The sequence below is a fragment of the Nannospalax galili genome, unplaced genomic scaffold (assembly GCF_000622305.1).
Source record: "Nannospalax galili isolate Female #2095 unplaced genomic scaffold, S.galili_v1.0 scaffold763, whole genome shotgun sequence".
NCBI lineage: Eukaryota > Metazoa > Chordata > Mammalia > Rodentia > Spalacidae > Nannospalax > Nannospalax galili.
In genome coordinates this window covers 599,065-610,628 of record NW_008349451.1, presented here as the reverse complement: position 1 = coordinate 610,628, position 11,564 = coordinate 599,065, and the positions used below count along the sequence as shown (strand labels likewise).

Below are 11,564 nucleotides of genomic sequence, written 5' to 3'. Positions count from 1 at the left end.
TTTACTAAAAACCAGCCATATTTTCTCTCCCAGGTTGAAATCTAACAACTCTTTTCAGTTAAGAACTTTAATTCCCTTTTTTTTTTTTTTTTTGGTCTTTCTGAGACAGGGTCTCACTGTAGCCCCAGCTGTCCTGGAACTCACTATGTAGACCAGGCTGTCCTCGAACTCACAAAGAAACACCAGCCTCTGCCTCCCAAGTGCTGGGATTAAAGGTGTGCGCCACCATGCCCGGCAAGAACTTTAATTCTTTCAATTACTTTAGAAAGATCCTCATACTCCCTTTTTATGCCCCTAAGTCCATGAAGGAGATTAATGATTCTTAAATCATGACATCTCAAAGTCAGGACCCCATCTATTTGAAACCTTATCTACAATAAAGATCTTGAACCTCTGTCCACTTCCCTCAGTCCAGGCAACAGGCTTGACCATGTATCTCAATTTACTAATTCTTGACCAGCTTTTCTATTCTATCTTTTTGATGCTGGGGATGGAAACAAGGTCTTAAACTTGCATCCCTAACATCCTTAACTGCTTTTTATAATTCTGTCTTCTAGCATCTTTTTAAAGATATTTTTCTTTGAGACTAGGTCTTACTAAGTTGCCTGGGATGGTCTCAAACTCTTAGGCTCAAATGATCCTCTTACCTCAGCCTCCTGAGTAACTGGGACCTCTGCCACATGCCACCATTCCTGGCCCTTTGTTGTCTCCTCTGACTCTCCCCGCCCCACCCCCCCCTCCCCCTTCCCTGACCCCAGACAGAGTATCAAGTATCCTATGCTGGCTACATAGCCAAGGATGAACTTCTGATCCTCCTGCCTCTATCTTCTGAGTGCTGGGATTTCAGGCATTCACCACCACACATAGTTTACCTGTCATCTCTTAACAATCATAAAATCTAGCTCTTTTCCATGTCATCACTTGGCATTTGTCCATACTTTAGCAGAAGATTATATTTTGAGTGAGTCAAAGACCACAGCTCTTCCTGATAGATCAATTTTCTTTGTTTTGGTTTTCATGAGACAACTGGTTATTTTCATCTGAGGGGTTGAGTGTGGAGAAGGAAGTAAAAGCATGCTGGTATAAAACGTAAGGTGCTGCCTTTTGTCTTTTCCCTTCTTAGTGCTTTCATTACTAAAACAAACAATCCTTAAAAGGGATGGGCAGCTGGGGACCAGTGGAACAGACAGTGTATGCAGTAGCTCCTTGCTATGGACTGTCTTCAGTTACAGAACATGACCCTGCTCATCTGGCAGCAACATCTGGCTTTGCTTTTCTGTAACAGCTGTTCTAGGAGAAAAGGATCAGGAGTCCCGGACTCCAAAAAGATGATAGACTTCTCTAGAACAGCTTCAGCTTTGTCTCTAATTTCTTAAAACCTGGGCCAAATGAAATGAACAGCAGGTCAGTTACTTTAAGACTAGTACAGGACAATTTGTATTTCTTTGTTATAATAAGGCTAACTTTCCCCCCTCTATCTTCTCTCTCTCTCTCTCCTTTCCTCTCACACTATTCTCCACCCCTGCCCCATGAATGAGAGTCAGGATTTAGACAGAGTAAAGCCCATTCTGTACATGTCACTGACAACTTTGCCTTCCCCAACACAGAATGAAGTGTTGATATTAGCAATGAGGAATAACCAACTGCCATAATTCCTTCTTCCCCCCAAAACTTACTGTCTGTTCCCTAAGTTTATCATATAGAAACTCCAGGCGCTTGCTGGCATCATCTAGCTTCCTCTTGGTTTGCTGCAGGAGAGGAAAAATAGATGGTATATTTGAATATTGACTTTCCAAAGAAGCTGCCCGGCCCCATTTCACTATAATCATTCCACTCAACATGCCAAAGTCTTCACTTTATCAAAGAAATGAAGGCAACTAAGACCATAAACTGGTCTAAACTATTAGAGCAGACATTAGTAATCTACTGAAAGTGGGCAGAACAAAATGGGGTATTAACTGGACTCCATGTGGACTGCAAACTCAGCTGACAATGAGTGTGTATATACAACTGTGCCTTGTTCAAAGACCTGGCAGCAGCAATGGGTCAGTGCCACAGAAAAGAAGATACAAGTTACTGGAGATATATTATACTAGAAGGAAACACATAGGGAGAACTATGGAATTGTGTTTGCCTTTCAAAACTACCTCTTACATACTTAATGACATTTGGTAAGCTTAATCCTGTCTCTTTATAGGCTTTGAAGTACCAAGAAAGAAAAAAAGAAATTATCTTCTAGTAACTTAAGATCACTAAGAGTGGGGTTGGTGGTAGAGCTCAGTGGCAGAGCACTCATCTAGCATGTATCACACCCTGGGTTTGAGCCCCAAAGCCCCCCTCCCCAAATTACTAGGAGGTAGTAAGGTAGGTCCTTAAATTAAGGAGTCACGCCTCCTAGCCTCGTACTCAGTATACAGAGAGAAACTAACAAAGGTTTTAAAAATACTAGTAATAAATGATCTATATACATATAAGCCAGCCTTAGGAGGGAAAAAAAATCACATCATTTTATTGAATATCTACCACGTGTTATAGTGGAAGCAAAGTCTTATGTATGGTATATTCTAATAAGTGGGAAAAAGTACCAAATAAATGGTATATTCTGTGCTAGATGGTCCAAAGTTAGCAGACAAAGGAATTGGTAGTGTTGGGGTAGCAGAGAAAGGCCTGACATACTACATGTGAACAAAGGCCTGAGGGAGTGAGGGAGTGGGCCGTGCAGGTGTGTGCAGGATGAGCTCTAAGCAGGAGCTGCAGCAAGTACAGAGTCCGTTGTGCAGAAGTACTCTGGAAGCATTGGAGGCAGGAATGCACAGTCGATGTGTCTTAGAAGAGGAAGAGATGAATTCATTAAGGACAATATTACATACTTGACTGTGTTGAAAAGTTACTTTACATAACGAAAGTGAAAATAGGAATGAATCCACACTATAAAAACTACTCAACTGCGAACTGAAAGGGATCTTTGTAGGAAGAAACCCTATGGTCCCTGCTCAAAACTAATCACATTTAGCTACAGACAAGGGCAGCAGGGCAGGACAAGAGAACTACTTATAGGAGCAGTTTGTCTCTTATGGTTCTCTCATGCCCAGTGCTCCTGGGTACAAGGAAGGTGATGTGAAGACCCAGAGGGGTGAAACTCAACAAAAGTTAATGTGTTGAACCATATAATACATCCTCTTCAACCTCTCTATATCCATTCCCACCTAAAGAAGTACTAGAATTGGAGCTGGAGAGAGGGCTCAGCACTTCAAAGTACATGCTACTTTTATAGAGGACCTGGGCTCAGTTCCCAGCACCTACACTGAGGCTCACAACTGCCTATAACTTCAGTTCTAGGGAATACAATGCCCTCATCTTCACTCTGGGAGTCCCTATGAACACGCGTGAGCTGTAAACTTATGCAGGCATACACACAGACACATAAAAACAACAAATAAATACTTTTTTATTGTTCTTTTTAAGACAGGGTCTCCCTGTAGCCCCTGGCCTGGAACTCACTATGTAGACCAGGCTGGCCTTGAACTCACAGAGATCCTCCTACCTCTGCTTCCTGAGTGCTGGGATTAAAGGTATGTGAGGCTATCCTGGTCTACATAGTGAGTTCCAGGACAGCTGGGGCTACAGGGAGACCCCTTTAAAAAAAAAAAAAAAAAAAAAAAAAGTATTGGAATTCTGCCAAAGTCTTATTGGGGTGCCTCCATTTTTGGCCTGTCTACTTAGGTATGCACACACAGTATATATTTGATTATCAGTTTCATTTGCACTCCAGTCTCTACTTGGTCTGTTCTATTCCCAGAATACAAGTGTGAAGATCTCTGTTAATGCTCTGGTCTACTGACATTTTCAGAATTACTTTCCACAAGGATAGCAGAAGGCTTACATATTAATACTCCATGTCTGATGAAACAAAAAATTCCAAAGCTAATTTTTTTTTTTCAATTAGACAAGTAGCCAATGGCTTACAGATGTATCCAATGTTTGTTTGTTTGTTTTGGTTTTTTTTGGTAGAAGATGAATTTCATTTAAAACAAGACTGGCTTTGTAAAATTTTTGTGTTGACAAATCAATGGCACTCTCCAAGTAAACCAACAAAGTGAGTCACTTTAACTGTGGCTATAAAATGAGGCATCTAAAGAACTCCTATTGGAGCATCCTTGCCTGCCACTACTGCATCTTATATCTGTACTGGCAGATGGGAGGCAGTACAGCTGGGAGGCTGAGAGGAACCTGACGTCAGACCTTCTGAGTTGAAACACTGGCTTCGCCCTTAGGTGCTATTGACTGGTTCTTTACCTTAATTTTTTCATCTGCAAAACAAAAATGACAAATCTATCTATCACTGGGTTATTATTATCCTCCCCTTATGGGCCAATCTTTAATGCACAAACATAAAAAAAATGACAAACCAGAAAACAGTTCTGAGGTTAAATGTTTATATAAAACACAAATATGTTTATTTCTATATGTAAACTAAATGCTAGCTTTACTAGTTTAAGAAATGTAATTTGTGCCGGATGTAGCAGCACACATCCTGCACTCAGGAGGCAGAAGCAGGTGGAACTTTGTGAGTTCAAAGCCAGCCTGGTCTATATAGTGAGTTCCAGGCCAGCTGGGGCTACAGGAAGACCCTGTCTCTAAATAAATAAATGAATAAATAAAATGAAATATAACTTGTAGGACCTAAAACAGTAATTATAGAAGAGGTCCACAAAAGATTATTTTAATTAAGCAAAATATGAGGAAAAATACATACAGGGTCTGTGGCTGAAGAGAGGCAGCGCTGGATAAGATCCTCAAATGTGGTTTTTAGAATCAGGTGCTCGTCTGGAATAGGTTTCTTGGTAATTTTTTCTGTTGGCAAAGACTGTACATGCTGAAAAAAAATTGTTATAAATGATTAGAAAGGATCAAAAGTTCCTTTATACACAAAGTCCTGACTCTATGCAATGCAACCAATTACCTTATAGACAGGTCTATTCAAAATCAAATGAAAATTTAATGTGTGAATCACCTAGGTACCAGCTATGTACTGGCTCCCCAATGATCTCAGTTCCAAGGCTTATGGACCAATGAGAAAAATACAAAGTTTAAAAATCTTATAAAAGTATGTAAAATAGTAACTGCATTAACACTTAGTGGAACTAAAAGACATTACAGTTCAAATCTGATAAAGGGAGGGAAAGGCACATCAAGAAACTGTACTGGAAGGATAAACGGGGGCTAACCAATTAAGTAGGGAAAGAAAACCATTCCAGACTGAGGAAATAGTAGTCTACAGGGAGCTCGGCTGGAGAGACAAGGGCTAAAGGGAGCTAGCAGAGCTGAGCAGGGAGCAGGGAGCATGAGTGCATGCCTTCCAGGTGACGTTCTATATTTTGTGTTTATCCTAATAATGATGGGAAGCTGAAATGTTTTACCAAGGAGGAGATAAACCAAATTAGACAATGCAACTTATAGTATTTAAAAATTCCTTAGACATACTGATCTCTTAACAATATACAATCATTACAAATTTGATGTGAGTCAAAGACAAAAGCAGACAACATAACCAGTCTTTCACTTAGATAGGGATTTGTTTCATTTCCTTATATTGAATACTGATCCAAGCTCTTTACATTTTCATGAACAGACCAAAATACCTTTGTCCATCTAAGTTTCATTTGGAAATATGATAGTTTTTTCAACATCTGGGAATCTGTCAACTAACCTTTTCTGTGAAAAGCAAGTAAAAATGTATAAGGCTATTTTAGTAGTTTTTAAACATATATATTAAATAATGTTATATTTTAGTTAACATTTTTAAAAGGAAAATCTATGAAAACAGTTTTTGCTTAGCAACTTCAGATGCAGAAATGATTCAGCCAATCTTAAATTGTGGCTACTGACTAATCAAGTGAAATACTGTAATTACCAAGATACTGTAAATACACACTTCCAAAATGTATAATTCTTGTCTAGAAAGTTTATAGATAGCCAAGTAATTGAAAAATAATACACATGCATGATCAATCTTTTAAATTAGGGCTAACATTTTTTGTTTTGGTGTACTAAACTGAAACTAAATGTATATACTCATTAACAATGGTAGAATCATGCAAGTTAACACATCAAAGAAACATACTGAAACCAAGCCATCTTCCCCTTCTCCTTCCACACATTTACTGTTACCTGGATGGTATTTCCAATAGGAGCTCCAGGGGCCCCTTCAATATTAGGCTTTGAGAAAGATGGTGGTATGCCTGTTTGACCAAGAGGTTGCTGTGTGCCATGGAAGGGTTGGCCACCTGCAAGGTGTGGCTGTGGGAAGGAAGCCTGGTTTGACAGTGGCACTGGTGCTGAAGGTTGTTGCTGTAGCATCTGTGACTGGGGATCACCCAGAGGGTTCATGATTGGTGATGTGATGGGAACAGGAGGCAAGAAGTTTTCAGGCATCTTTTAAAAGATTAAAAAAAAAAAAAATCAAGAGTAATAAAAAGCAAAACAACATTTCCTTATATGTAAGGGCCTTGGAGCATCCCTGTAGCCCCAGCTGGCCTGGAACTCCACACGTTTCAGGCTCGTCTTGATTTCTTGATATCTGCCTGCCTCTACCTCGCAGTACTGGGATCAAATAGAATACTTTTTTCGAATGAAGTTTTATGCTGAATTCCAGAGTAAAATATCAAAGCAGACCTACCCTGGCTAATATGGGTAGGAAGCTGTGCTGGATAGCTTTAGTGTCAACTTGACACACCTGGGTTGAGGGAGCCTCAATTGGGGAATTGCCTCTATTGGACTGGCCTATGGCCATGTCTAAGGGGCATCTTCTTGATGAGTGATGTGGGAGGGCCCAGCCCACTGTGGGTAGTGCCACCCCTGGGCAGGTGGGCTGTGTTGTATAAAAAGCAGGCTGAACAGGGGCCAGGGGAGCAAGCCAGTAAGCAGTGTTCCTCCACGGCCTGTGCTCCAGCTCCTGCCTCCAGGTTCCTGCCCTGAGTTTCTACCTTGGGCTCCCTGATGAACTGTGACCTGGGAGATGTAAGACAAATAAACCCTTTCCTCCCCAAGTTGGTATTGGTCAGAGTATTTTGTCACAGCAATGAAGAAACAAACTAAGACAGAAGCATACTTGGGTTCTACCTCCCTCTCCTCCTATGTCTACTGCCAATAAAAGGGATCCAAAGCCATGTCATCTTTAAGAGGATGTCAAGTCTAAAGCACTATACCTAGCAGTACAGAAACCAAATGTGCCCTGTGTATATGTGTGTGTGTGTATATGTATATGTATACACCCATGTATTTAGTAACATCAGTATATAATTCCATTTTCCTGGATCACTACATAGCTCATCTAAAAACTTCAGATTAAGTTTCCAATTATTATTACCATATAGCTGGAGTTTCACTGCTCATTTAGTGTTTCCCAATTTTATGTTATAGTTTTTTATTACTATATTTTGAGGAAGGGAGTCATGAAGAATAAAAAAAAAATAGCTTGAGAGAAAGGCAGGAAAAATATTTTGTGTTCAAATAATCTTTGACAATTATTGACATATAAACAATGCTAAGGTACAAGGCTATTTCTTCATTTAATATTATTTGTGACAGACCAAAAAAATCTAAATTAGAATTAATTGATTACTGTTGATTGCGAAATATAGTGATGATTATTTCTGAGATCCATAAAGACCAAAGTAACTCCTAAAACAATCACTACCAAAGTCTGTTTCCTACTTTTTGGAAGAGGCCTGCAGGGAATTTACATCTTGCCTCTCAAAAGGGCTTGAATTTATACCACTATCATCAGAACAAAGCTTTTTACTGGGATAATGGGGAGGTTGGTGGAGTCGGGGTTTCACTATGTAGCCAAGGCTGTCCTCAACTGTTCCAAGTGGCTGAGGCCTGGGTCAGGGTCTGAGGTGCTTGGTCTCTCATTCAAAGGACTGCAATGAGGGCCCACATCGACTTGCAAAAGCAGTATAGTAACTTTACTCAAGGCAAAGTAATAGTAAAAACCAGAAATACACTGTCAAGACTGACAGCCAGCCACATGAATGAAGATACTCAAGAGTTCTAGGTTACTGCCTGGAGCGCCTTCTTATGGGGTCTAAAGAAAGGAGGGGCTAGCTAATAAGGGATATAGTTTGTGTAGTTATTTTGACTGAAAGATATAACTATTTCTCTACTATGCATGTCCCTCTCATAATGCATCTGATTTTAATCACATGTACACCCAATTATGCAGAGATACAAGATGGCAAATAGGGGATTCTTCCTAAAAGTTCACTTGGGGACGCCAATATGCACCCAATACCAGTTCAGCTCAGACTAGCCACTCTAGTGCTCAGCCATAAAGCAGAGTATCATAGACTAGAATCTAAGCTTGATGATCATTAAGGGGAGAAGAAACTTACTCCATTGTTCAGAGTGGGGTGAGTATGCAGCTCCACATAGGTGGAGGTCCTAGGTTGCTAACAAGTTGCTAGCTGCATTGTTTGGAGAGGGAAGGTGTGTGTATAGTACACGCAGGTAAGGGTCTCGGGCTGTGAACTACATTGTTAGAAGAGGGATACAGAGATAGGATGAACTTGCACTGAACAATATCAGGGGACACTAACTTGACTAGATAGGCCTTAACATAACATGACAGAATACATGAAATGCAGTGGAGGCGCTATAGGAGGGTGTGGATAAGAAGGGAGGTATAAAGACGATGGTGGAGGAGGAGGAGAAGGTGGAGGAGGAAGAGGAGGGGGGAAATACATCCCAAATCAAATGAAGTACCAGGTCCCTATGCTTGCCTGCCTCAGCCTCCGAGTTCCAGGCACTGGGGTTACAGGTGTGTACCACGCCACAACCCACAGCACAGATCAACATTTTAACATCTTCTACTTTCCTTCCTTTTCATCACAGATTAGAAGATACCTGTTAATACATTTTAAATGTATTAACCTGAAAGCTTTGCCTTTGAAAAGGTCAGTTAAATATAATGTGCTCCAAGTGGCTACACATGATTAATAACAACAAAGATATCCAATGGATAGACATCTTTTCCTCATACCTTGTTCTTTTTGGGTACTCTGTTCAAAGCTGGAGGGTCATTCCAACCATTCTGAGGACCTAGAACAGATAACAGAAAACATTTTCCTTTAAAACTCTAAAGGGAAGAAAAGGAATCACCTAATACTTTGTAGTTCTGCCTTCACCTTGAGATAACTGCCTCACAGCTTTTATCAAGTTGCAGGGTTCACTGGATTCTCAAACTCATGCCTCTAATAGTCATGACAGTTTTCCCATGGTAGGCAGCATATCTTGACATTATTCGCTATTTAAAGTAAATAAGCTGTCCTAAATTTAAGGATGGTGAAGTCTTTATGTCTATACTGTTAGATACCCTTCAAAATCACTTTACTCTTCTCTACTAATAAAGGAAACATAAATCAGCTGAGTGTGCTTTTAAAAACTCTTCTGACATACTCATCATACAAAGAGGAATAAAAGTCTTCTTTTTGCCAAGAGAGCAATTCACAACATGCAAATCATTCACGAATTATAAATGTAGTACTATTTTTAAAAAACAAAAAAGCAAAAACCCACGAGTCTAGGCTGGGAAGTAGCTGAGTGATAGTGTTTGCCTAGCGTGCACAAGGCCCAGGGTTCCATCCCTGGTACCATAAATCAAGCAAAAAACAGAGTCCCCCTCCCCCCAAGACTGTAGCACCAGCAATTCTCATTTGTCTTGTGAACTACTTTATAAAATAGAAAAAAGGGAGCTGGAGAGATGGCTCAGTGATTAGGAGCACAGGCTGCTCTTGCAGAGGACTCGAGTTTCCAGCACCCACATGGCAGCTAGCAACTGTACCTCCAGTTCCAGGGGATCCGACACCCTCTTCTGACCTTCTGGAGCATTGCACAACAGAAGGGCACTTACATACATGTAGGCAATGCACTCACACATTTTTAAAAAGTAGGAAGGAGTGCAATTCCTCATTAGTATAGTGGTAAGTATCCCCGCCTGTCAAATGGGAGACCAGGAGGCATGTGATCATATACTTGCTGGGTGTGGTGGCACATGCCTTTAATCCCAGCACTTGGGAGGCAGAGGCAGGCAATCTCTGTGAGTTCAAGGCCAGCCTGGTCTACAAAGTGAGTTCCAGGACAGCTGGGGCTACAGGGAGACCCTGTCTCAAAAAGACCAAAAAAAAAAGTAGGAAGGGGCTGGAGAGATGGCTCAAAGGTTAAGAGCACTGACTGCTCTTGCAGAGCAAGATTCTTCAATTTGCAGCACCCACATGGCAGCTAACAACCATTCATAACTCCAGTTCCAGGACATCTGACACCTTCTTCTGACCTCCTCGAGCATTGCATAACATGGGTGTGCTTACATACATGGAGGCAATACACTCATACACATAAATTTAAACAATAAAATATTTAAAAATAAAAACATGTGCATGGTGGTTTACTCCTTTAATCCTGTTGTGCAATGCCTGTGGAGGTCAGAAGAGGCTGTCGGATCCCCTGGGACTGGAGTTACGGACAGTTGTTAGCTGCCAGGTGGGTGCTGGGATTCGAACCCAGGTCTTCTGCAAGAACAACCAGTGTTCTTAACCACTGAGCCATCTCTCCAGCCCCTTGCTTTGATTTTTAAAAGAGAACTCATCTCCTACAAGTTCACTGTGGGACAAGGAGGTGAAATAAGGCTCAAAAGGTCAGATAATCACAAGCTATTACATCATGTATTGCTATCTGCTTAATTAATTCTTAAATATATCAACACATAGAGAGTGATCATTGAAATCCCTCCCATCAACCCATATTCTTACCTGGATGTAAACAATCTTGTTTTATTATGTTTATAATAGACAGCTTTTATGATTTAAAGCTATATGTCATCATATAAAAATCAATCACTTCTAAAATTTGATTCAATTAAGAAGTTAAATAAAAACAATACAGATCAGATATAGGATAAGTACACATGCATTATTGTCAATGTCCACTCATTAACTGTGTTTAATGATTAAGGGATCCCAAAGGCATGTTTTACAACTAATTCACCTTCCAATAGAGATGCCTGGTCTTGTATAGATTGATTTTCTGTAGACAAAATGTAAAAGTCACTTAAATAGTATTAGTGAATGCACTCTAAACTCACAGTCTCATTTTATACCTTTTTCCCCCCACTTAACCCCCAGAAAAATCAAATTAACCTTAAGGAAATCAAGCATACTTTCAAAAATTTTAGTTTATTTATTGATGGGGGTCTCAATATATAGTCCAGGCTATTCACCATGTAACCCAGGCTGACCTCAAACTCCTCCTCCTCCCTTTAGCCTCCCAAATGCTAAAATTACAGGTATGTATCACCACACTTGCTCTAAAACTTACTTTTTAATTAAGTTATGTCTCAGTCCAAGTAGGAAAATAATTAGTTTGGGGGTAAATTCATTTAAGTTGTGTCAGATACAATTAACTCTTTTTAAAAATACTTATTTGAGTCTTTTTGAGATAGGGTCTCCCAGTAGCACCAGCCTGGAACTCGCTATGTAGACCAGGCTGGTCTTGATATCACATGGATG

The 11,564-nt window shown here is 40.3% G+C and overlaps 1 protein-coding gene across 20 annotated transcripts in view; it reads right to left on the bottom strand.

Moving 5' to 3' along the window:
- Sec31a (SEC31 homolog A, COPII coat complex component) overlaps positions 1–11,564 on the bottom strand; it is an 89,527-nt gene that overhangs the window by 1,297 nt on the left and 76,666 nt on the right. For 12 of the 20 annotated variants that reach the window (XM_029570292.1, XM_029570293.1, XM_029570296.1 and 9 more), the window contains 5 exons: positions 11,044–11,082; positions 9,044–9,102; positions 6,172–6,435; positions 4,757–4,876; positions 1,677–1,748 (listed from right to left, as the gene is read on the bottom strand). In XM_029570292.1, coding sequence (XP_029426152.1) covers positions 1,677–1,748; positions 4,757–4,876; positions 6,172–6,435; positions 9,044–9,102; positions 11,044–11,082 — 554 coding nt within the window. The remainder of the gene's footprint in view (positions 1–1,676; positions 1,749–4,756; positions 4,877–6,171; positions 6,436–9,043; positions 9,103–11,043; positions 11,083–11,564) is intronic. The other 8 variants (XM_008846858.3, XM_017801609.2, XM_008846861.3 and 5 more) reach the window with 1 other exon arrangement.